General features: G+C 45.6%; 1 protein-coding gene across 1 annotated transcript; it reads right to left on the bottom strand.

Annotated features, from left to right (window-relative positions):
• Positions 1 to 983: 983 nt before the first annotated feature.
• TNFSF8 (TNF superfamily member 8) lies at positions 984 to 24,630 on the bottom strand. The gene is made up of 4 exons (XM_030858897.2): positions 24,436 to 24,630; positions 14,686 to 14,728; positions 2,850 to 2,921; positions 984 to 1,378 (listed from the first exon to the last, which is right to left on the bottom strand). Exons 1-4 carry the CDS (start codon positions 24,628 to 24,630, stop codon positions 984 to 986), a joined length of 705 nt encoding a protein of 234 aa, XP_030714757.1.
• Positions 24,631 to 27,098: the final 2,468 nt, after the last annotated feature.

The raw sequence follows: 27,098 nt of genomic DNA, 5'->3' as shown, positions 1-27,098 counted from the left end.
GGTGCTCCTTCGAAGATGGACAAATGTAAATGTGGGTTGAAATGTCGTGCCTAACGTCAGGAGAGGAGGTGGCCGCTGCTCAGAAGTCCTTCTCACCATTTTCAGAGTCATCACTGTCTATCATCAATGCTGTGGGGCCTTAAAAGCCCTCCGAGAGTATCTGAAGCAGGACAGAGTTCATGTGGGCGATGGCAGCAGCTCTTCTCTGAGCAAATGACTGATCACCTGGACTGAGCGCTTGCCGAATTCACAGCACTTTCCTGACAGGAAACAAAAGCTGTCTGTTGGTGACTTATTGTCAGTCTTAACTGCAATGGAGTCAAGCCTGGTCAGGTGGTTTTCCAAATACCCAGAAGGCATTAGATTCCGGATGGTCAGTTTTACACACTTTAGATCCTACTGTTCACACCATTTGTCAAGGTGCCCTGAACCTTGTGCCCAATCCTGACTCTGCTGGGGTGACACGCAGCCAGATACTGCTAGTACCATCGGTTTTCTGCCAGTGCGGGGAACTTGCCTTTGGTCGGGGGCTTCGAGAACATTGCCTGGAATCTTAGTTCACAGGTCTGTGATGAGGGAGCCTGATCTTCTGGGATGGAAGAGGCTTTGGAGAGATTCAAACTCAGCCCCTTGATTTTTCTGACGTGGAATCTGAGTTCCAGGGAGGGGAAAGGACTAACTCAGGTCATACAGTGAGTTAGTGATCGGGCTGGGCCTAAACCCATCCCTTCTGATGCCCGTGTGTGGCTTTGCCTGCCACACCACATTGCGTCCCTGCCTTCTATCTGGAAGATACTTCACTCAGAACTCTCTTTTTAACCCAGAGTTGTATCTTCCCAGGAAACAGAAGGAGAAGTGTACTATTTAATTCCCTTTGTGGTTTCAGTCTTGGCCTAAAGTGTTCTTTTTTCCCCAAGTATCTGGAAGGATGAAGTGCTGTATGGTAGAGAGTTGCTTTCTTCCTGAAGGCCAGGAGGGATGGTTCAGTCTGAACTACTGTATAAGAAGATGGACAACACATTCTCAAGAGGAAAGGTGTTTGTATCCACATACTGGAATTTATCCACCTTGACTGATATGGTGGCGTTGACCTGGAGGTGCTCCAGCAAGAACTGAGAGAGGTTCTGGTATATGTTTTTGGTTTGCACTCCAGACTCACACACTGTCACCAGTGTCTGTTTTTTGACATCTCTGTTGATGAGAAGCTCCAGCTTCAGGTCGACAGAATGTTCTGGGCATTTCACAAGAAATTGCAGTTGGCAAATGATGAAGTACCAACCTGGGAACTGGATCACCAGATTCCCATCCTGATATCTGACTCCATGGGTAATGCCATCTTTGTTCCAAGACAACTTGGTTTTGTTTATATGCTTTGACACTGGAAAGAGAAGGACAAAAGAACCTCAGAATTATTAGGTAAATTTCAGATGCGGATTGGAAAATTTGAAGTCTTTATTCAAGGTTCCCCATTCAAGTCCTGTGTTTTCTATAATATTGACTGCTGGTTCAACCACCTGGAATATCTTCCATGTTACTCCTAGGCATTACTGAGTATTCAAGGTACAGGTACAAAACCACCCCCTGCCTTTTCTCTAATGCATAAAGCTGGAGGGTCAGAACACACACAGTATTAGACCTTTACCTCCTACGGAACTGTTTCCCATTTAATCATTGTATCATTCTGTAATTATTATAATTATTATTTTTCCCTTTTCAGACTATTAGCTCCTGGACTGTATTCCCCATAAGTTCTGGACTATCATGGACATTTAATCAACCGATCAAGGAATCTTTGATCAATGGGGGACTGCTATTTGGTAGGCATTGCACAAAGTATCAGAGAAAAAAAACATTCAACTTTGTTCAATTAGTAAACAGTTTAGGCATCACGAGGTCCAGGAGAATCTCAATTTGTTAACTTTCACATTAAGATACGTCCCTTAACATTGTCTGAATTTTTAAATGTCTTCCTCTCTTTAAAAGGCCAGACAGACATAATTTTGTAGACCCCTCAAGTGCACATTGAGGGCCTCTTCCCAGCTGGGTTTTATAGAAAAGCAAAGAATTAGCAGACCCTCTAAGCTGACAAGTTGGCATCGGAAGCCAAGTCTCTGAGTCTTAACAAGTGAAAATCGGCACTGATTTGTCAGGGTGTCTTTCAGAATTGGGAAGCTGGCGTGTTCATTTTAATTGCTTCCCTTTAAACCTCGTTGCAATTCAGCTGAAGAATGAGAACTGAGCTGACTGCAAAATTGAATTTTTTTAAATGAGCAGAATGGCTATTTCAGAGAATCTCGGCCATCTCCTCTGTACCTCATCTCTTCCAGTGTAAGTGCCTCTTATTATTTCATCTATGAGGGGCCTCTCTCCCGAAGCATGCTGCAATATGCAAATAGACCCTGTGCCAACATGGCCATTAAGCTGTCAATCTGGGCACAGGGCAATTTTGTGGCTCCCTTATGAATAACTTGATAGAGGCAGAGGTTAGGAGCCTGCTTCCCGTGCCTGAGGAAAAGTACTGCACACTTGGCCTGCAGCCCCTAGATGGATGAGTAACGAGGGGTGGTGCGGTGAGGTACAAATGCCCTCACAGGCCAGGGACGCAAACTTGAGACAGTGAATGAGGCTGAGGAAGTGGGAACCTTGTAGCTTTCGAGAGTAATGCTCTCCCTTCGCCCCCTAAAGCATTTAAATTCAAATTATAAAAAAATATCATGCAGGCTAAACAAAATCCACATGCAGGTCACATATGGCCGTGGGCTTCTACTTGTGACCTCTGGCTTAGAAATTTCAGAAAGGCCACAGGAAGTGGTCCTCATGTGGTTGGGTTCCTGGATGCGGTTACTGACCTTGGAGGTAGGCCCATGACTTCTTGAATGCAGCCCTTTCCAGGATACATGAGATGTCCTCTGAACAATTCCCTAAAAATAAGGAGATCCCGTGTTAAATGCCTCTCTCTGCCCCGGGAACTGGAGCTGCCAGATCTTTCTCCGTGACCCTTTGATGGAGACGATGACTATTCTGTTTCCATTTGGGGGACAAAAGGAAACCTGTTTATTTCTCATTTTGCGGTCAAGTACCTTAGAAGGTTTTTAAAAACGTGATTGCTCCCACTTGGGCTTTTACAAAAGACTGTGGAAGTTGGGGGGAGGAAACAGACAGGGCCTGAGTTCCTATATGTACCGGCTGCATTCTTGTTGCTTTATATACGCCACCTCACTTGATCTTTGCAACAACTCCATGAGAGAGGTATTATTATGTCCCTTTGAGAGGTGGAAAAAAGCGTGTGGACCAGACAGATGAAGTACATTGTCCTACGTCAGTCAGTCAGCCAGGCAGTGGTAGTCAGAACACTAAGGCTGGGAGTAATTATTGCCACCCTTCCTTTAAGAGTGCACTAGTTGAAATATACATATTTCAGCTAATCTGATTCTCAGAATAACCCTGAAAGGCTAATCCTGGACAGTGTTGAGAGCTGGCCACTGCTCCAAGGTCATGCAAGTTGGTGGAAACCCTTAGATCCACCCCCATGTCTATATGATTCCAGAGAATCAGGTTTCTTCCTCAGGGCCATGTTGCTAGACAAAGGAGATAAACACATCTTGGTGCTCAGTTTTAAGAGGATAGAGGATCAAAGAGATCTAAGCAGGGAGCCTGCTATTTGGAGCGTCCTTGGCAAGGAAAAGAGACAATGTTTATGCCATTGTGGAATTTAAGAAATAAAAATATTTTAAATATATTCACTGGTGATGGCAGCTCAGCTTCTTATTATAGTAACTATTTCGTATGCAAAGAACCAAGTTATACATTTCCTTCAAAGACTCACGAATTCAACTTATTCTGGGCAAATCTTTTCTTCTCTTTGGGTCTTGGTTTCCCTAATCTGTAAAACTGGGAGATCTAAGACCTGACACTGACATCTTTTTGACGGTGTCACCAGGGATGATCGCTCGTTCCATCCATCAGAGACCAGGCAGCCATTCAGTCGAAGTGGCCACACCCTAGCAGGCTCGTTCACTGGATCTTCTAGTAGAGCATATGTTGGGCTCACCATCCTCCCCATTGCCTTCTCTGTCCAGGCCTGAGAAGGTCCCTCCTGGCCTTCCTTAAAGCGGGGTGGGGTCCTTGGAGTGGTGGAAAGCTAAGTGAGGAGTCCCCTCTGCTGTCTGAACAAGCTCACTGCTAGAGGCATCCCCAGCAGAAGCAGGGGGCAGTTTTCATCCTTTTCTTCCCTCAAGGCATGAAGAGCTTCTGGTCCGAAGGTGTCTCAGCTGAGGAGGGCTGGTAGGCCAGCTGCCGTTCTTCTGATCCCATCTCTCACGCATCCTCCAACTAGCGTTCTTGTCCTGCCTGCAGCCCACGCTCTCGGGGTGTGTCCAGCCACATTCACAACAGCGAGGCGATGACAGCTGCCCATTCTTTTTTTTTTTTTTGGCCATGAGGTGCGGCTTTTGGGATCTCAGTTCCCTGACCAGAGATTGAACCTGGGCCATGGCAGTGAAAGCCCGGAATCCTAACCACTAGGCCACCAGGGAACTCTCGAGGGCTGTTCATCCTTAAATGTGCTCTGACTACTGGTAGGGAGTCCCCCTGGCCCAGCCTTCTCTTTTTGGTACGTGGAACATCAAGTCAAAAGGAATCGCAGAGAGGCACGTCTGGCTGCATCTCTTCTCTGCTTGGAACCCCTTTCTGACACTACTGTGACTGCAGGATCAGGGCCAAGCTCCTCCACATGGCATTCATTTTCCCTTGTGTTCTAATCGCTACGAAATTCTGCGGTCTCATCCCTCACTTTCCCTCTTTCCCTGTACTCTCCTGTACTTGTCCCAATAGTAGTAGTAGTAGTAGTAGTAGTGCTAGTAATAATAATAATAATAATAGCTAATACACATTGAGGGCTGTTTCCTTGGCACTGTGCCAAGCACGTTACGTGCATTATTTTACTTAATTCTCACAATCATCCCACGAGAAAGGTACTCTAATGACCTCTCTCTTGTATATAAGGAAACGGAGGCTTTAAAAAGTTCACATTCGCACAGCTAGTCAGTGGTGGAGTGGAGAGTCAAACCCAGGCTATCTGACTCTAATGCCTGAGTGGATTTTTGACCATTTTACTGAAGGTTGGGGCCTTGGGGTGCCCCCAAACACACCATGTTGGTTTTCCATTCCACTTGGAATTCCCCTCTTCACTGATAAGCTATTCCTTGTGTAAAGCACAGCCTCTGGGAACCCTTCTTTGACCCCTCCGTCTGTTTGGTATTTACCTCCTCTGTTAGATGGTGAATCCTCAGGGCAGAGACTGCTGTTTAACTATCCCCACTGCCAGCTCAGAAGCTGCTCTGCAAATGTTGAATTGGATCATCTAGTGTGTCTCTCTTACTCCCCTCTGTGGGTGTCAGCTAAGCTCTCAAGGCTTGAGTGGGATGAATGCAGAGTCTTGGCCTGCTTTCCCTTCTGGGCTGGAATAGCACCTGGCCTCAGTCTACCATTGGTTCTGCAGGTTAGGTTAGATTAAACGGGAGGTTAAGATTCAAGCCTTTGGCGGAAGCCAGCACATCGCACCAGGAACAGGCTCTACTCCGTGGCTGAAGACCCCCTCACACCATGTCACTTGTGGTGGCATCTGTCAGGTGAGCTTCTGTAAATGGGTGTCTGTAGAAGTACAAGCCTGGGGTTGGGTTGACTCTCACACATGCATGTTCTTGTTTTTTTATTTCCCCTTTGGTCTTTGCATGTTTGCTGGGTTGACCTCAGTTGTAATTCTGAGAAACCCAAGGATGGAAAAAAAAAAAACACCTTATTTTGAAGCATTTGCATTTCCTGAAGTCAAATGCCATGGCGTATCTTAGTTTTTCTTTAAGAATCTTTTAGATGTTTCGAGAGAGGGAAAACAGAGGCAACTCCCTTGAAGAATGACATCGCTAGAGCCGGCTCAATGAAGGGGCTGGGAAACCAGGACACCGGAGGAGCTCTTGGTGGAATGGGGCCGCTGAACTTGGAGAGGAGCCCAGGGGAGGGCACACTGGTGGCCTTTCGCAGCTGCCGAGGCTGTTAGGAGGGCCAGAGCTGAGGGGGGCCGGCTCTCTGGGGCCCAAACACGAAGGCTCCGTGAACGTTTAAGGAGGTGATGCACTCAGCTAATGGTTAACACCACTCCTGTTCCCATTTCTCAGATGAGGCAGTGGGAAGACATTCATTAAGGACACACAACTCACACTGTAAGTCACAGTGCTGGCAGCTCAAATATTTGACCAGTTAGTGCTGTTCAAAGTTGTGTTGGATGTGAGGGTCGGGAGGCTCTTGTCAAGACCTAGATGAATGTCTCAGGGGTCATTAGTCATGTGGCTTGAGGCTTCTCATCACCCTGTGAATCCATGCTCTGACTTTCTTTTTTGGTTATGAGACAGGAATCCTATAGTATTCCTGGAATTTTGAATTTGGGGAACATTGGGAGCAAAACACACCCGTTTCATTCACTTCCCAACCAGATTTGCTGTCTCGAGGGGTTTAGTTTGAAGAACTAAACACTAGGGTGGGGAAATGAGAACAATCTGCAAATCATGGCAGAGTAGATGGCCTGGGAGTTAGAATCTAGGAATTGTCCCTCTCTGGGCTGTCATGTCCCTAGCTAGATGAAGAGCAGTATGAATCTGATGATCTAGAAGGGCCCTTCTAGCTGATTGTAGCAGGCTGTGTAGACCCAGCTTTACACCACCAGGCTTGCTGTGGGGACCAAAAGTCAGTCCCAGCTCCAACTGTCTGTCTTTTGAGGCATGTTGCTCTACCCCAGCTAGGAATCTGTCTTCACATAGTAAGATTTCCAGGTAGCTGTATCAGTAGAACAGAGCATTTTAGGTCTGGGGACAATCGAAGTTATGAAGAGCCTTGTTCTGTTAGCGGTTTCCATGGCTCATAGAAATGGAAGTTCCCTGAGAACTCATCTGGTCCAGGCTTGGTAACTATGTAACACGTGTGTTCCTCAATGTTACCCCCCACCCAGCAGACTTGTCCTAGGTCACCCCATGAGTCAGTGACAGAGGCAGGGCCAAAACCCAGGACTCCGTGCTTCTGTGGGGCATTCCATCTTTTGGACAACCCAAGTACTCTGTGAATAATTCTGAGGACCAAGGCCTTCAGATGGGCAAGATTTGTAAGCGTTCTCCCAAGCTTTGGCCTCCTCTAGGGGGATCATGGAACTTCCTTGGGCTTTTTTTGGAAGCCTGGGGAGAAATATGTGCCAATGAAACCATCCTGGACAGGCGCACGCAAGACAGAGATGGGGAGAGATGCTGCCTAAGGTGATGGAAAGGGTCATGTTCTAGAGGTCAGAATAATGGCAACCTGAAGGTGGGAGCCCACCTTGAGGTCTCAAAGCATTAGACCCAAGAGGACCATTAGATGCCAAGTTAACCAAGACCCTAGATTTACGAGTGGGGAGACTGAACCCAGAGGGACTGAAGGTCTGGCTCAAGACCCCACCGTAGGCTAGTGGCAGAGCTGGGTTCAGAGCACAGAGTTCCTGACTCCTAGTCCAGGGCTCAGTCCCATTTTTCAGTCTTTCCATGTAGCAGGAAGGGTTAAATGTAGGAAGAAGTGGGTTTGTGGCCACCATACACGCTGGACTGAAAACTGATGAGACAGCTGGTGGTGCTGGGAAAACAAGCACAAATGAGCCTTCTGGGCTCCCTCTTCCTGGGAGAATGGCAGCAGGTGACTTCAGGCAGGTGTGCTGAACACTGCCAAGTTGTAAGTCAGGGGCAATCAGAGCTCCATTAAGATACAGCAATGCCCAAGGGGGCAAAACAAACCACACTTATCATTCCAGCCAGAAAGTATGTGGTCTGAGTGCCAGGCACCTTCCAGGTTGATACCAGGGCAAAACAAACACAGTGCATCTCAAAGAGAGCACCTGGGTTCTAGTCAAGGCTTTTAACTTCAGACCTGTCACTTTCCCTTACTGACCCTCAATGACTGCATCTGTCAAGTGGGGATGGTAACAACCCAAATGTATATGGATGTTGCAAAGATGCAATGAGATTATGGATATCAAGTGGCCGGCACAGCACATGGTAGCCCCTTCCTCCCCCACTCCTCTTTCCCTAGTTGTTACAGTGGCACAGTTTAGCAGTGCTGCTTAGCTGATGAAGTGATCTGGCTGATGAAATGCTCATTAAACCAGAGCTCATGGCATTATCTGATGGATTGAAGTTTCTCAGTTATGTACATAAGTGTTTGAAGCCATCTGATGCTCCCAGGGAAGTGTGAATAATCCTCCTCCCATCTGCTGAAAATATTTTAATGCTTCCAAGAAAGAGAGGAATCATCCTCATGACTCTGCATCTACCATGTCCTGGCTTCTTAGTTCCTCCCTTTGGCGGAATATCTAGGAGAGTCCCAACAGTGACATCTAGGGGAGAGTCCGCTATCAGTCGAATTCAGAATCAAAATGAATCCTTAACCTAAGGGTCATTTCAGCCGTTTTCTCAATGCCACCAGGCCAGCTAGTAACAGAGAAACTCCAGGATGCGCTGTTTGTTAAACAAAGGACAACTAGGTGACCCTGGATTTACAAAGAGCATTTGGGGAATAGCCATTACGGCATGCTCAGCGTTAAGCACATAGAAAGCCACCAGTAAGTACAAATTGGGATCAAGCTGAAATTCATTTGAATCCCTTGAAGGTTACTTAGGATTTTGAGGTCTTTTTTTTTTTTTTTTTAGCCACATGGCAAGGCTTGATAAAACTATCAAGTCAGATAGTTTTACCTTACATACTGCAACAGGTCAGGATTGAAAAGACTCCAAGGGAATTCCCTGGCGGTCCAGTGGTTAGGATTCTGTGCTTTCACTGCTGTGGGCCCCGGTTCGATCCCTGGTCAGGGAACTAAGATGCTGCGTGCCTCACAGTGAGGCCAAAAAAACCCCAAAAGACAGGTTAAGAGTGGGCTTTAAGTGAATGGGTTTAAAGTGAATGGAGAAGCCAATAAGCTCTTTGAGGCCTGTGACTATCTGAAAAGCAGTTACCCCATGAGCAGGGGTATCCCCACTTACTGTGGAAAAATAAACTACAACAACTTGTAGACTGGGCAATCTAGATCCAGATCAGTCCACCTGATGGAAGTGAGGTCTCTGCTGTTTTTCATTCTTTCTAGGGTAGGAGGCTGCTGCTTCTCTACCTGCCTCTTCTGCTGCCAGTGCAGCATCCTGGTGCGGCTGCAGCCATCCAGATCCCAGGTGTGTGACACCAGGGCTAGCGGGGCATTGGTGAGTAGCTAGCTCCTTGGTTTAGTTTCACTGCCTTCGATGGGCAGCTTGTATCATTTCCCTGGGGGTGGGTTCACTGGTTACAACTAGAGAGCTAACTTACTTGATCTCTTTTAATGCCCACATTTTCTTTTTAGCGGGGAAACGGGGAGAAAGGTAGCTTGCCAAGCCATGCACAAATTACAAATTGTTAGAATGGTGACATGGTCAAAGAATCCTAAGATATTTGATTCCTGGAATGTTATATTCAGAGCAAAATCCATGCTAGGTCAGGACAGCTGGCTTGCCCACCTCATGCCTGATATTTTCAAAAACAGGAAACTCCAGTCCCTGGGAGTTCAAGTCATAGGACTGGAGTCTAGGTATTCCGAAGTTCAACCCAATTCTCTGCCTTTTGTACCTCATCCCCAGCTGGAGACTGAATTCAGGCTGAGGGTGGGGAATGCAAGAAGGGGTACAGGACCACTTCATGTGGTCTGTCCACTGTTCCCACTTCCTCAGGGCCTCCAGGGAACCTTGGGATATTAGGGGCCATGTGACATTCACAGGAAAGACAAACTCTTCTAACTGGCAGGCTGTGGGGAGGAAGGAATCATCCCAGGTCTCATGACTCCTGGGGCTTGAATTTGGCCTCTAGATCCCCTGCCGTGGGCCCTTCATGCCCCCTACCACCTCACCTCTTGTGCAAACCCACGTGTGTGGTTGTGCTAGTGGCCCTGTCTGTCTCAAAGCTCGACAGCAGAGAGCATACTTCAGTGCCAAGAAGAAAGACAGCTGCAGGAGCAGGTGCTCAGGAAGTGGCAGAGAGCCTTGGAAGGATTCCTAGCCTTGGAGGACTGGTAGGGGCACCGGAAGGAAGCACAGTTGTGTTGTACTCAGCATCTGACCATACAATCCTGGTTCGGCAAAAGGGCTCCAAGGCGGTCAGCCTGCCTTCTGAGGTCTCCCCACTCCATGCTAGCTGTGCAGTCTTAGGCAAGTCAAGTCGGTAAACCTCTCTGTGCTCTAGTTTCCCTACTTATAAATAATAAGGGGCTACTGATTATCCCCCGGACTTGTTGTGAGACTGTACGCGTGAATCACGAAGCACTCAGCTCAGTGCGTGGCACGGAGTGAGTGACCCATCAGTGTTTATTATTTTCACTTCACCAGATCCTCACACATACCTAGTAAGGGAATAAGAGAAAAACTGACTTACAGGTTGTCTACAGAATTCCTCCAGTACAGCTAAGAATTGATATTTTGTTGTTGGGAAGTTAGGAAGGCCTGGGGCTGAGACCAAGGTGACCAAAATTATTTTGCAGTAAAAGCAGTAGAATTTGAGTTTCTGCAGAGTTTGTGAGGGGAAGTGAAGGCGTGGTGAAAATGGGAAGAAGGAGAGCATGGCCACAGGGCTGAACCTCAGGGAGCAGTGCAGTCCCTCCAGAAGGCCCTGGTGGCTGGGGCGCAGAAGCCTCACGAGCACAGAGGGGTCTGCAATTCAAGTCTGCCTCATCCTCCATGATGGAAGGCACTGCCCCGCCGCCTTCTCCACGTACCCTAAATGCTACTGTCAGCTTTGCTACACACAGCTGCGGGTGCTTCTGGAACTCTGGGGACCTCAGGCATAGGGGGCTGTGTTCCAGGGTTTGGGGAAGTAAGGCACATACACGAGCATAGGTGAGAGTCAAAACGCTGTGGAGGCAGGAGACTGGAACAAGAAGTGACGAGAAGCAGTACAAGCCTCCCTCGCCCAGCCCGCCTGGACTCTGTGTCCAGAGGACTCATGCTCGACCATGTGGCAGACAAGGGTCGTATCTGCTGTCCCATTTCACCCTCGTAGTAGCTCCTTGCAGGAGTCCTTCATGGCTGCATTTGCCAGAGAAGAGGAGAAGCGTGTGGGAAAATGTTCTCCTCCCATTGCCCTTCCTACCCTTAGTCCCGGCTGGGCCCCCGCATGGGCCACTGAGTCCTAGGCACGATGGAGTGTGTGTGAGGTAGCAGTCTGCCAGTGACAAGTCTCCTGGTTGGGAGCGGGAAGCTTGTGTTGAGACTCAGACATCTTTTCATTACAAAAAAAGGCTTGGCTTTCGGTGGTTTCCCTGCAGCTAAGTGTCATCCTGTGTTACATTACTTTAGTGTACGGACATGGCCCTGTTTTCCAGCCTCTGGGCTGCTGCTGGCTTCCTGCTGATGGTGGGCAGTTTCCATCAGTTGGTGACAGAGGTCTCCCTGGGAAGCGTCTGGCTTCTGCTCTTCTCCAGCCCCGTGACAAACCACATGCTGACCCCTGGGGCTTCCTCCCTGGAGTTTCTGGGGGACGATGCCTCTCTGCCTGGAATGTCTTGCAATGGCTTTTCAAAAGGGAGTTTGCTGTTTCTGCCTGTTTAAGAGGGGTTTGTTGGGGGAGAAGGCTGTGTATGCAGACTTCCTCAAGGCTATTAGGAATAATCTTTTTAGACTTCTCTATATTTCCATAATGAATGAAAGATTGGAGTATCATAAAGCATCAAAGTTGGAAGGGCCCTTCCAGTTCATTCAGTACATTGTTGTTATGTTATAGACGAGACCCAAAGAGGAGGAAAGACTTGCCCAGAGAAGCACAGCCTGCTGGTGTGAAGGTCAGTTCTGGAGCCCAGGCCTTGCTCCAAGGTAGTGTTCTTTCCACCTCACCCTGCTACTGTGTCTGTAGTTTGCCAAGTTAAGAGAAGTGGAAACTTGCATTAAAAGCAGGAGAAAGCTAGGGACCACGCACAGTAGGTCACTGACATTTTATGGCTGAAGCATGTCATGTGGGGGCTAGAGAGGAGCCCTGGATTCTGATCCGTGCTCTGCCATCCACTCCCTAGATGACCTTGGGCAAGTCACCTTGATTCCCTGGGCCTCAGCTCATTATCTGCAAAATGGGACTATTAATCCCCGTGTTGTTTGCTTACAGGTTGGAGGCTAATATAAATCCAGGGGAGGTGTGGGAAGGTCTTTAACGAAAGTTTCATGGCCCTGGTGAGAATTATTAGCATTTTCTACCTGGTTGCAGAAACATTGAATTGTAAACTGCAGTCAGTTTTGGATTAGTTTGTGTTCTGATATCTACAGTGATGGCCCATTTAAGAAGCGATCTGGTAACTGATCTAGTCCACAGCTTCCAAAACTTTGAATTTTATGGACCAAAATAATTACTCCAAAATGTAAATTCAGTTACCAGTATACAATGGGCAGCTTATTATTTTGCCTTGTGACCATTCAAACAAACAAACAAAATAACTCTGACTAAAAGCAAACCAACTTAATTCCCATCTATATCAGCTTCATGTTGTAAAAGAAAGGACATTTTAATACCAGAAAACTGTAGAGGACTTCCCTGGTGGCTCAGTGATTAAGAATCCGCCTGCCAGTGCAGGGGACACGGGTTCAAGCCCTGGTCCGGGAAGATCCCACATGCCGCGGAGCAACTAAGCCCATGCGCCACAACTACTGAGCCTGTGCTCTAGAGCCCGTGAGCCACAACTACTGAGCCCACGTGCCACAACTACTGAAGCCTGCATGCCTAGAGCCCATCCTCCTCAACAAGAGAAGCCACCGCAATGAGAAGCCTGCGCACCACAACGAAGAGTAGACCCTGCTCGCCGCAACTAGAGGAAGCCCACGTGCAGCAACGAAGACCCAACACAGCCAAAAATAAAAAAAAACTGTGGAAAAGGAGGTGCTCTCAGAGGAAAGCATAGTTGGCCATGGGAAAAGGGGGATCAGGTTAGAACCTCTGTAGTTGGTGACCTACGATGGAAGTGCAGAAACTGAGACCCAGAATGGCTGAGGTCGTGTTGCCTGATCAAAATTGTCCTTGTCGTTGGGGTCATGTTCTCCCTAAAGATCATCTCCCCGTCTTGAAAAATGAAGTTCTCGTCAAAACTTGGAAAATCTGGATGGATGTGGAACAGTGGGACTGGGGAAGGGAAAATGACATTTACTCAGTGTGTTTGGTTTCTTGCAAGCTTCTGTGTTCTGAATCCAAAGCCGGTACTGTTTCCATGATGGGGGGCAGCACACCCTGGTCTGTGGGTGAGATCCGGACCACCGCCTCATTCTGCGCATGAAGTCTTGTGGGCCCGCAGCCATGCCTGCTCATTTGCTGCTTCTGCACCACGGCAGTGGAGCGGACTCGCCACAGGGACTCTTATGTCCTGCAAAGCCTAGAATGTTTACTCTCTGGCCCTTTACAGAAAAAATTTGCTTACCTCTGCATTATGCCATCTCCTTTTTACCTCAATGTGACTGTCTACAGAGGCATTGTGGGAACTGAGGTCACATGCTAAGTAATTCCAGCCAAAGTTAAGCTATTGTTGACAAAGCTGTATTTACTAGTCTGCCTTGAAAGATCCAGAATGCTTCTCCTTTTAGGGGATTTTGCCCTTACTTTCTAAGTCTCTGGATGACAAATAGCAGGAGAAGCATGACTACGGGTGTCCTGAAGGAAACTCCAAGTGTGGTGGCTGCTTCTGTGAGAAGCTGTGTCCAGACACTTACGTCCTCTGGCCCCAAGCATGACCTGGTGTCTCTATCCAGGTGCCTATAATGACCCACTCTTTCTCTTCTACTTTTTTTTCTCTGAGCTGTCTGGTGATCCAGTTGCTAGCTAGGTTCTGAGGGTTACAGGACTGAGATGGGGCTAAAGATTTTGGGTTGAAAGAACACTGGATTAGAGATGAGGACATCTGGGTTCTAGGTTTGACTTCATATGACTCTGAACAAGACCCTTCACTTGGTCTTACTTTTCCTCTTCTGTGCAATGAAAACATTCATCAGATGATCCCAAAGTTTTTCATTTTCCATGTTAACCTAACTCTGCATATCACCAGTCTGGGGCTAGTAGAGACAATGCATTAATTAGTGACTTCAGTGATAGGAAATATGAGGGGTGGGGAGGTCTGTTTCACAAGCCCTCAGCTTCATTATGCATTTTGTCTGTTACCGGTTATTTAATGATTACTATGTGTTGGTCACCGTGCCAAGCAATATCTGGAAGAGATCTGACAGCTTCTCCAATACCTTCATGAGGTGGGTATGATTAGTCCTATTTCACAGATGAGGACCTGAGTTTCTCAGGTGGGGTGTAGAGCCTAGATTCACACCCACATTGCCTGACTCCAGATTTTAAGCTCTTAACACAACGCTGCCTTGTGTTCCTCTCTGTGTCCGTGTGACAGCCTATGCCAGAGGTACAGTTTTCACTAGTGGGAGAGTTGAGGGCTGGTGGGAGAACTTGTGGGGAGGTGAGTGCAGCTCAGAGGCTGCTCGGATGAATGGAGAAGCATCAGCTCTGCCCTGACGGCCCCCCTCCGCCCACTCTCCTGTTGGACACTATCGTGATGTTTCTGGTTGGTAACCATCTGTGATGTGATATGCATGCGTCCCTGCACATTTATTCCTAATTCCAAAGTCTTACCTCCTTTAAGGTGGAATTTGCCCGGCGGGTTGGGAATGGAGTCCTGCAAGAGAAGAAAGAGGAAAAAAAAAAAAGCAGCATGAGAATGTCATCAGATTGAAACAGCTATTCTTTTTCTTTTCCATTTTGGTTGTCCTCAAAGTATTATGCAATTTAGAATTCATGTTCCATCTGACTCTTAGATTTAAAAAAAATTCATTCACTGACTTAGTTTACAGTGGGCTTTCTCATCCATTTGCTTTACAACCTGCTTATCAGAAACACAACTGGAGGATTGCTATCCTCATTTCACATGTGTGAGGAACGGGGGGCCGAGAGGTAAAGTTTATGGCAGTTCAGGGACTAGAATCTGCAACTCAGCTTTCAGTCCAGAGCTTTTTGTTTTCACCACCACATGTGTTATTTTTTCCTACTTTGATTAACATAAGAGCAAACAAGTGTATTATATAAATATATGTGGGTTTTTTTTTCTATGTTTGATTCAGCAAACAGTGAAAGTATGTTGTAAACATACCTGGGAAGGTACGTTTCTATTTCTCCTGTGGTTGGAAATACTGAGTTAATAGAACGTTTACGTGCCAAGCATTGCGAAGATACCAAACATAATTAAATTGGGTCCCTGCTCTCATGGATTTATTACAAGTTTATATTTGACTACAACATCTAAATACTTATAAATATATAACATAAAAAGCATAAATGTATATTATTTATTTTAATAGTCACATGTTTTATGTTATTCTATAATAAGCGTAAATATATGCATAAATATTTACATAGTTAAGTAAGAGGTTGATAGCAGATACTCTGATAGCGGATTGTCTTCTGAAGGAGGGCCTCCAGGCTGGGGAGTGGAGGGGATGAAAGGAGGTCTTACTCAGGTGCTCTGAGCAACAGAAGCAGGTGGGCATAGTTCTTCACCCCTAGTTCTTCAGAGACTAGCTTCCTCCCCGGTCTCCCCCCAATTTCTCCCCACCTCAGCCATTAGAGACACCCCTCTGTTGTCCTGCCAATAAGGAATGAAGTGTCTTATTTATCTTTTGACCTCTCCTGGTCAGGATCTCCTATAGTGCATTGGATTGAAATATTAATAAAGACCTAGAGGAATGTGAGCATTTACAAGGATGAAAACAACTTCCCAACTTCTAACGGAGCAAGAAGTGTGCAGCTTCCCACACCTTATTTTCTTAGTGTCCTGTATGAACACCTAGGACCATCTGGAGTCCTCTCTTTATTCTACCGTCGCTCTAGGGGCTCTGTCCTTTGCCTTCCATTGCCAGCTCTCCTGATCAGTGACTCTCTGCTCCAGCCCAGATGTGTGGCAGTGAGTCCGAGGGAGACTCCTGAGGCAGCGCCCCGGCAGAGCACTGATGTGGAGATGGAAGTCAGTATAGATTTGGGAGCTTCAGCTTATCAGGGAGAAGAAGTGAACTTGGCTCGGAAGGTCCTTTCCTCCCTGCTCTAACAGCCTATGATTTTGTTGCTTTAGTTGAAAGCTCTTAACCTAATTAACAATGCTGTACACTTGTGGTCTCTCAGTTGCACATGTAGTTCAAAGGAGAACCTGATGTCACAAAATTCCCCTCCCGGTTGCCTCTGTGAGACAACAAACAGCATTTCATAATTTATAATAAACACCTAGTTTACTGCCAAGCATGTCCGTCGATTAGAGTGATGTGCAAATACGTGAAGAAGAACATCTACGTTTAAATGTGGTGCTAAGACCGTTGAATTCATTGGCTGCCCAGGAACATGTCCAGGGACAGTGAGAGACTGCCAGAGCGGCAGTCCCCGCGGAGCCATCGCAGCGGCCACTGGCAGTTGGGAAATACCAGAGAATCATACATTCAGCACATGTTGAATTGGGCACCTGGTATGTGCCAGGCTCTAAGTTAGTCATTGGAAGACATCCTGTGGATTTTATGGCTCGATCATTAAAGCAGTCATTTAAGATATACAAGTAAATATCTAATTAGAATTGCAAGTTGCGGCAAGAGCTGCCAGGAGAGAGGCAGAGTTTTTCACAATAGAACGTCTTGAACTTTAGCATGTGTATGAATCACTTGGGGAGCTCATTAAAATGCAAGTGCTGATTCAGCACGTGTGGGTGGAGCCTGAGAGTCTATTTCTGACAAGCTCCCAGGTGACATCGGTGCTCCTGGCCCACAGGACACAATTTGAGTAGAAAGGTTGTAAGAGATAATATCTGGAAGGAGACCTAATTTACATGGGGGGTTGGGGGTACAGGGGGAGTCTCTGCCATTTGAGGGCTTTCTGGTTTTCTAGCTTCAGACAGGAGGATGTCAGAAACAAAGCTTCATAGTACAGGAAAGAATCCTTTTGCTTGAACCTTCACCCAGGACCCATGATATCCAAGACAGAAGTGTGACTATTCCTATCTTGAAGAGCTCCTGGGATGAGGACAGGTCTCCATAGCTTCCCTTGGCTACCCATGGTAGATGAGATCAGAGAATCAGGGCCAGTGGGGAACCAAGACATCCTTTAGTCCATCAAGCTAAGTTTCACAGGCAAGGAGACTGAGACACTCATGAGTCAGTGGAATCCCAGATCCCAGACTGAAATTCTCCAGTGCTCTTTCCCTGGCTCTATGCCCCAGGAGAGATGCTGTCTTCAGAAGCCAAGGATAGAAAAGCTCATTCTTCCCCGGCCCCCCGGCCCTTAGTAGTCCTTGTTTTTGGAGGTGCAGAAGTAGGGTATGAAGAGATGACGACTTAAATTTTGCTGAGGACCCTTTCTGTGCTGTGCTCAGTGCTGTTCATCTATCTATTCCTCTTTAGTGAGGTACCTCCCAGTCTTAGAATTCTTTCCCATACCTAGCCTGGGGATCCGGGTCTTGGCTGGGGAAATGTGAACTACCTTGCTTAGCAACTTGGCTTTGTGGTAAACAGTACATAGGCTAGACATAGACACAAGCAAATGGACCCTCCCAAGTTGGCATTCTCAGCTCCATTGAGTAGCTCAGGAAACTTCATCTCCGAGGTTACCGACCAGGTACATTTCATTAAGTGTACTTCTCTCTCTCTCTTTTTTTCCCCAGAATCTGTGTGTCTAACGGGTATCCTCAACAATGTTTCTGTGTGTGGAGGGAGGAGCTGTCACATTTAACTTGTTTGTTTCCAGGTGGAATGGCCTGTTCCAATCATCTTCCCTGCCTAGGAGTCTGTTTTCCCATTTCCTTTCATCACTGTGATTACAGGGCTAATAATGCTTCCCTCCGCTGGGTTGTTGTGGACATAATAAGATATTATACATAGAGTGTTAGCAAGTACTTGAAAACTGTAGTTATTTTGGTTACTCCTAATGAGGTGCTTAATTTGCCTCAATACCTTGAAAGTCTTATTTCTTTTTTGCAGAGCAAAGTATCACAGGGCATTTCAATTCACCCCTATATTTTATCTGGGCTGAAAAGCAGGGGAGTCAGCTCTCAAATTTACTTTGAAAAAAGATACCCTCTCTGATGGAAAGTGGCCAAAAGGAACTAATATTTGGAATATGCCAGGTGGCCTCCCACCTTGTAAGGTGGGCCATGGAGACCTTTGCCAGGAATGCCTCTCTTATTTTCCAGTGAACGTGATTAAGCACTCAATGAGGGTGCTTAATCCTTGGGGGCTATATGCTTTACATGCATTATCTTATTTGATCTTTACCCCAAGAGTTAGTGATTGACTAAGACTTAGAGAAGTGACTTAATGATTATAGAAGGTCCCATAGATGGTGAATAGCAAGGAAAGTGTTCAAACTCTGGCGTGTTGACTTGGAAGGCAATGCTCTTCAATGCCAAGCCACGTTGCCTCTCTAGGGTAGGGCAGGATGAAGCTGGCGCAGGAAATTCTCCTGAGACTCCATGAGAAAGTGGTTGGAGGTCATAGAAAAATTTCCTTGACAGCCTTTGTTTTGGTAATGTTAGTGAAAGTGGTCATTGGAATACAGTGGCTTAAAGCAGTGCTTCTCCCCCTGGGGAATCTAGTTAAAATGCTAATTCTGATTCTGTAGGTGTGAGATGGGCCCTTAGGTTTTGCATTTCTAATGAGCTTCCAGATGATTCTTGTGCTGCTGGGCCAGGGTCCACACTTTGAAAAACAAGGGCTTAAAGACGTTACTCAACAGGCAATCAGGATACTGAGGCCTTCCTTCCCCGAGGAATGGGGAATGGCTTCTGGAGGCTGAGTGCGGAGCTGAGCTCATGCATGGGTTTAGAAAATCTTCCTAGTCTGTTGATAGGGTGGCTTCCTATGCTCTCATCTTCCTCTATCAATGCTTCTTGCCACCTAGCTCTAAGTCCTGCTGCTCCCCCGTGCAGTCTGGACTGACCTCTGTTCTGGCCCTGCAACTCCTGTCCTCACACTTGGGCTCGCCTTCTCCCAGGCTGTGCGTCTCCTCACTCTTGCCTCACCTGGAATGCCCGGCACCATCTCCACCTGCCACCATCCTTCCAATGGAGAGCTCTTCTCCATTGAAGAATGTCAGCTAATAAACGCACAAAGAATGATAGAATTAGGCAATTATCATTCTTCAACCCTCAGTACATTAGCTGACTCAGATGAGGGTCATCATCAAAGAATGCCAAAAATGTGGAGTGAAGGATATTGGTATGTCTTCAAAGTATTACCCCATAGATGACTTATTAATAAGAAAGAACAAAGTGTTCTACTAAAGAGATAGCCAGTGGTCTCCGCCTGAATCAAGGGACTAGACATTATTGCCAATGATGGGGCAACCTGACATATATGCCTCTAGCTCTGCTGCAGTAAGAAGTATATAACATCGCCTGTGTACTGTTCTTGCCAAAAATGTTTCATCTGAATATAATCATGAGTAAACACTAAGACAGTTCCAAAACGTAAGCTATTCTACAACAGAACTGACCCTTTGAAAAAGTCAATGCCGTGAAAAGCAACAAAGAGCAGAGGAGATTGTTAGATCTGTGCTTCTCAAACTTAACGTGTGTATAGATCACCAGGGACCTTATTAAAAAGCAGGTCTAGAATGGGGCTTGGCATTTCTAACAAGCTCCCAGGACCACCTTTTAAATAGTAACATTCTAGATTGGAACAGATAACCTGAGAGTGGATTCTGGGTCAACAAACAAAACAAGGCACAACAGCTGTAGAAGACATTTTTGACCAAGTGGAGGAAATTAAAATATGGACTACATATTATAATAAGGTGATATCGCCAAATTAACATTAACTCTCTTGGCTATGATAATGGCACTGCAGTAAGTAGGAAGTGGGTGCTGAAATACATGCAGGTGAAAGGTCACTATCTGAAACTTACTTTCACATATATAGAAAGAGCAGAAATATGGCAAAATATTAACACAGTGAATTTAGGTGAAAGGTTATATGGGTGTTTACCATTCTATTTTTCTGTAGGTTTAAAGTTTTTCAAAATAAAACTTTGGGCATAAGACATGATCCTTTTAATTCTTGGAGGAGGCTCAGCTTCCCTTCTAAGCTCTTCTGCAAAGCCTTCCCTCATCCCAAGCAGAAATTGTCTTCCTCTCCTCTGGTATGGCATTCAGTGCCATTCTGCCCCAAATTCAGTCTCTTGAGTGTTTGGGCCTCATTTCTCCAACTTAGAGATTCTCGGAGAAAAGGGTCCTGCCTTACCCACTTGGGTCCTTCCCTCACAGCCCAGCATAGGGCTTTCCCTGGAGAAGATTTTCAGTGGCCTTTTTTGGATTGATAAATTGAATGCATTGGAGAGAGTAACATGGGTAGAGAGAAGAATCACAGGGCATTTCAATTCTCCCCTATATTTTATTGGGCTGAAAAGCAAACCAGAAAACCTTACCACCATGACCACCAGTCACTACCCCTATACTCCACTCTTGGTGGGGAAGTAGAGTGGTATTGTAAGGATAAATTTTTTTAAAAAGGAATTTTCTTTGCTGATAAAGGGAAAGAAGGCAGCTGCTTTCTCTTCTTTCTAGAGGACATAATGAGCCCTTGCTAACCGTGTGGACTGTAAATGGATCTCTCTAGGGGTTGGATAAGTCCAGGCTCCTGGTTTGTAACAGAGATGTCTCTAAGATTGAAGACCTCAGAGCCACTTGAACTGTAAACACTTTTGGTGTCAACCTTGTAGCCTATATAAATCTATATATAACCCTTTGTCTCTGGAGGAGATATGAGAAATTTTATTATTTTTCTTTTTTTGTTGTTTTTCATTCTTTGCTGTATGAATTGTGTGAAATTTCATCCTGACACATATGCAGGTACTCTGTTGTGCTTACTCAGTAAGAAATCCATTTTCTGTCTTTCTCATGAAGATCTGTCTCTTTGTTGGTAGGACTTTTACTTCCTCAAGAGTAGTATATTGGTACAATCTCTTTGGAAGCTGATTTACATAATTTATAGACATGAAAAACACATTATATTACCACCACTAGGAATTTGTCCCACAGATATACTTGCAGATGTGCACAGTGGGCAAAACTTCTAGAGGAAAACCTGAGTGTCCTTCACTAGGCACGGTGAAATATGAAATACAATAAAATGCTATGTGACTCTTCAAAAGAATGAGATGGACTTCCATGTACTGGCATGGAAGGATCTCCAAGATATACTGTCAAGTCAATAAAGCAAGGTGCAAATTTATGAGTTTACTATAATGACCTGTGTATACTATATATTTGTAGAAGCAGAGAATTTTGGAAGGACATGGAAGAATCTGTTAATGGTCATTATCTCAGGGAAGAGGGATTGCTGGTTGGGTGGGGAGAGTGTGAGAGATTTCTATTTTTCTTTCTTTTCCCTTGTTTACTATTTACTTTTCTTAAACCACAAGAATAGAATATTTTAAATAAATATAATAGTTTAAAGGTAAATAAAATACAGCCACCACAGAGACTTAAGACATCAGTAGGCAATAAGTTCCATAAGTAACAGGAAAGCAGGGATTTTGTTGGCTTTGATCAAGGCTCTGTACCCATTACTTAGAACAATGTCCTGTACACAGCAGATGCTCAACAAGTATTTGAGGTTGACACCTAATTCTTTCTTTGCCTCTGCCAAGGAATTTGGCCTTGGAGTTATTTGGTCTTCAAGCCAAATCTCAAGGCGATCTTTGTTGATTTTCCTACATGCCTTTCACTTTTCTTCTCCATCACTTTTCTCACACTGTTCCACTGGCCAGGAAAGCTCTCTCCTCTAATCTCCCTTCACCCATTTGAAACTGTGCACATTTCTCAAGCCAAACTGAAATGTCAATCTCCAGTGAAGTTTTTCTTAGCTCTGCCTGGGAAAATGTTCTGTCTCCTTAACTTGTGGTCTCATGGTAGCCCTATGTGCCTACCTTCCATCGCTTATTATATATTATGAGTTAAGCGTGTTTTAAATTTTGTCTGTGCATGTGCCTTTTCATTTAGAGCTGTGACCTCTTAGGCCAACAGAACCATTCTCATGGTTCTCACCCCTGCCCCGATCCACCCTCACAGCAGAGTGCTATGTGGCCACCAATCCATTCCATTGTTAATAATTGGGATATGAGTTTAAGGTCCTTGGTTATCTCCCATTGACTTCTTTATCAGAAGTCCTGTTAGAGTCTCTTCATTTGTCTCTTCACTGTCATTTGTACCTGTCCTAAAGCCAGCCTGCATTCCCTCCTCCTGTAGGAAGCCTTTCCTGATAACTCAGGCTCAAGGGGATAACTCTCTCTTCTTAGCTCTTCTAACAGTTAATATCTGAACAAATTATCGGAAATGGTATGTGTAAAACACTTCACTTTTAATGTCGCAGTTCTTTTACGCAAGTAACTGACATTTCTCGGGCTAAGAAATCACAGTACACCAAAGCCAACAATCAGACTTTGAAGTGAATCTTTTCATATCCCAACGTGAGGCTAAGTCAAGGAGATGGATGCCAAGAAGATAGCGCTCCCAAGAGAAGAGCAGGAACAGAGTTTCTTAGTGCTTCTGTGGCTGGCTGTATCATCAAAGGGAATGGTGTCCTGATTAAATAATCAAGCAGTCTTTACCACTTTCTCAGGACGACTTAGGTCAAGCCCTGTCCCCTTTCTGTTCCTCATTTTCCACATTTACAAAAATGAGGGAGAAAGATCCACTCTCGTTCCTTCATGGAAAGAATCAGTTCATACAAAGGTGGGATTTGAATAAGGACCATTCTGGAGCTCTCTCTAGCTTTATATGTTACCACCACACCTTATACCCCCATCATCTCTTTCTCTTTTCCTTCCTTCCTTCCTTCCTTCCTTCCTTCCTTCCTTCCTTCCTTCCTTCCTTCCTTCCTTCCTTCCTTCCTTCCTTCCTTCCTTCCTTCCTTTTCTCTCTCTCTGTCTCATAGCAGTTCTAGCTGCAACCTTTAACTACAGAACTTTTCAAAGACCACTTTAATTTCTTTGCTTTGGCTGTTGCTATAAAATGTTACACCTCTGGTTTACTTCAGATTAGAATTATAGAAATTATAGAGCCTCTACAGAAAAAAAAAAAAAGTGTCCTAGAATGTTTTCAAGAGTATTATTCCTAGTAGATGTAGATGAGCCCATTAAATGATGACCTTCATAAATTCTGCAATCTAAATCTCAAATGCTAGCAATTCTGTTTTCTTTCACTTTTGTGGAGATATGAGCCTCAAAGTTTCATTTAAATTTCCAAGCTTGATGACACTTGAGAAACAGATACCAAAGCCTGTTAAAGCCCTGTTCTTTTTAGCAATCAATAAGTTAAAGAGCGTTCAGCCTAAGACAACTGAAGGAAACCAGAACAAATTCTGCAGGATTATAATACCATACAAAATGGGAGCTTTGAAGGAATAATAGAAATGTACTTACTCTGGCAGGTTGGTGGGGGGTACAGTTCATAAACTATCAAAATTATTTCATTAAAAAAATTCATGAGCAATATATCCTATCAGTACAGTATTTTCTATAAAATACATGCTGGTGGATTCTCTGTAAACACCAATTTCCTAAAATATAAAGAAGCTTCCTCCTTCATCTCTTCTGGTTTCACAATAAATCTCACCATTTACTTCAAAAAAAGGTGAATTTCCTGAGACCCTTTGGCCTCACAGTGTGTACCCGTAATTGCTTGTAGTTTTAGAATTCTGAGCAGTCTCAAGGGAACAGATGTGAAAAACATCTCTAGGTTCTGCCTCTGTGCTTTATGTTTTTGTGGAAGAGCTAAGCTCTTCAAAGCAGTGGCTCAGGAGGAAGCTTTCAGTCTGTCTTGTGAGCTTTAACGCTGAAATGCCCAAGCTCTAAGAAGCCCTGGTCTTCTCTCTTGCCTCTTTCTCTTATAGACTTTGGCCTCTGAAACTTAGCTCCAGGTTAAAAAAAGCTCTTAGCATTGGATGAGGCCTCCGAAGTCTCAGGAACATTTAGACAGAGAATAGAGAACCTTGGAAACTGGTCTGAAGGCATTGAAGACATGACACCAAGTTGTACAAATGTGTTACCAAGTTTCCTTATCACTTCCTTCCTTGATAGGAATGTTGCTCTGGCTCAGCAACATTTAACTATTAATTTCTCAAGGCTAAGAGCTCCTCTCCCTTCTTTTGGCTCCTGGGAGCCTGGAAAGTTTGGAGATGATGGCTCAACAAAATTTTCTCTCCAAAAGCCAAACTATTTGAGAGAGTTAAGTTCCCATTTCTTTGCTCCCTTTCTCTGCGTGATACAGGTTCTTTTTTAAGTTTATTTCCAAGTCTCTCTCTGGAGAAAACTGAACATAAATCAGAAAGGAAAGGCAAAGAAGAGAAGTCCACTTACCGTCTTCTGAACTACCAGCACCATAATGGTTGCCACAGCAAAGACGAGACACAGAGCCAGTGAGGCCGTGGTGAAATAGAAGTAACTGCGGCTAGTGGTTCCCAAGTGGCTGGTGACGGAGCCTGCGGGCACATGCATGGCTGTGTCTTGAGAAGGGGCCAGTGGGTTGAGTGCTCGCCGCAGCCCTGCGTCCATTCTTATATAGTCTTCCCCACATCACACCTTATCTCTCCTCATCTGATTTGGTTCTGGGCCCGTCTCTGTTCCAAGAAGGATTCTCCCCCTGCATCCCGGATCATGTGACTTGGAAAAAAACCTTCACCGTCTGCCTCATGAAGAAATGCTTCTCTGGGGGCGGGAGGCGAAAGGCAGCAGCGCGGGTGGGGGAGAGGTTCATTTTTCATCGCCAGGGATTAATGTGAGTGAAGAGAAACTGTAGCTACAGAGAAGGTGGCTGATATCAGAGGGTGAGTAGGAAAATGACGGTTTCCCTACTCTGATGTGTACGTGTGTGTGTGTGCGTGTGTGTGTGTGTGTGCGTGCGCGCGCACAAAGCAACTTCTGTTTCAATCACACTCAGCCACAAAACGCCTTCCGGCCTGAGAAGCTGCGCGTTCTCTTTAGCAAGGCCTGTGGCTCAGAAGTCCTCATCAGAAAAATGTCTCTTTGCCGGGCCTTGGGGAGGCAGGATCCCGTGGACTGTGGTAGAATGACTCAAAAGATTGATAATATTGGCTCCTGCTAAAAACTGGAAATGCTACCAGATATCTGGGAAGGAAGAGCCCACAAATGTGGAGATTGAGCCAAAGGGAGACAAGCTCATGGCAGTATGATATTTGGTGACAGGTCCAAAGATACTGTTTGAGAGCAGAAATCTGGAGACACTGATCTTCTGAACAAAAATTCCTGCAGAGTGTATTGGGATCTGTTAAATTTGCATATAAACTTGGGCCTGCCATAAAACTCAGAAAAAGGGGAAGGAATTGGCGGTGAGGGTGGGTGTCGGGAAGTGGTATGGTGCGGAATGCAGGGGGTGTGTGTGTTCTGTATGGTGTGTGCATGTGTGGTGTGCCTTTATGACGTGTGGTGCATATTGTGTGGTGCATGATGTGTGCATACGTGTGTGTTGTGTGTGCTGTGTGTGTATGTGACCACTACAGTTGAACCTCTTCTGTCTCAGGCACAGTGCTAGGAGATTTACACAATCCCTCACTTCATCCTCACCTCTGCCCTCTGAGGCAGCTAATATTTCTTTTTTACAGATGGGAAAATTGAGGAGCAGAGAGGATGAACACTGCCTCAGTCAAAGTTGCAGGATAACTTGAGTGCATAGCTATACCTGTCTGGCCCCTGAACCCATGCTAAATCGTTCAACTCTCATTGCACTTGAAGGCTGAAAACCTGAGGTCTTGTCTCAGCCCAACCCCATAATGGTCTTGGGACCTTGTACAAATCCTTATGCCCCTCTCTTTTCCCCATCTGCATTGACAGCCACCGTGAAGATAAATGAGATGGTGATGTAAGAGTACTTCATGAACGGGAATAGACTTGGCCGATGGTATTGGACCATTCTGGTTCAACGTTCCAAATAGTCTGGAATTTAGACAGATAGAGAAGATAGATTCTCTGGGGGGCAGAGCTGCGTCACATCTGTGGTTACTAATGATCTCCACTTCAAAATACCATTTAAAAAATGAATCACTGCATAATTGGCGCCTCCGGATGTAGCTCTTCGAAAACTTCATTTGGAAGTACCCAGGTCTTTGTAGCACCCCTCCCCTTTCTGCTCACTGTTTGGCTGCCATATATCTCTGAGAGCAAGCAGAAATCACAGATCCCCCCAAGGAAAGGTCCCGTGTCCAAAGCCAAGCTTGGATTATTACCACTGCCACCTTTGCAGAGATCCCACTGCTGACCGTAACCTAAGTTGGGTCACTCTAGGAATTGGTCTGGATATTCCTTCCGAGTGAATCCATAAGATCATAGATTCTGGAGATGAAAGAGCCATCAAGAGGTAACTCTGGGGGGGGCTAAATAGAGTGGTGTAAAGTGTACCCATTTTATAGTCAAGGAAGCTGAGGTTCCCTTGATCCCACATCGGACTTGGTTTTGGAAGAAGTAGGTGCACACCTTCATTTGATCTGTGGCTGAGGTGGGAATGAAGCAAGCCAGTGTTCTGTGGGGTATGCACCCGGCTGATTCGGGGAGAAGACTGTGTCCTCTGGTGGGCATAAGCAGTGAGTGGGTAGCAGGGGGCTCTGTAACCTTCCCAGAGCTGCTGAGAACAGACTGCTCCCTCGACCTTTCTCTGCAGTCTCTTTGATGAAAGTGGAAAACTTCTGATTGTTGAATGGAAGCTGTGGGTGTTGAAAAATAAAAAGGCTTTGCTTGAAGTGCAGGTCTTCCTGAAGGCCCGTGGGGCTCAGAAGGGCAGTGGAAAAAAATGTTTGTCTTACAGTTACACGTTTTGCATACAGTACAATGTCCTGGGAGGGAAGGCTGACAAGGGGGAAAAATCACCCTTTTGTTTTTTTTTACTCAGAGCCTTCTGAGCAGTTGAGATTTTGCTTCCCTGGCTGCTTGTGGGCGCAATTCCACTCCTCTCCCTGTGCTACTCCTCCACCCATGAACCATCAATGGTTTCCTAATTCTAACCTCCATTG

Source organism: Globicephala melas, chromosome 6, assembly GCF_963455315.2.
Source record: "Globicephala melas chromosome 6, mGloMel1.2, whole genome shotgun sequence".
In the NCBI taxonomy this organism is placed as follows: Eukaryota; Metazoa; Chordata; class Mammalia; order Artiodactyla; family Delphinidae; genus Globicephala; species Globicephala melas.
The sequence above is the reverse complement of the archived record's forward strand: the minus strand, read 5'-3'. Positions and strand labels throughout refer to the sequence as shown.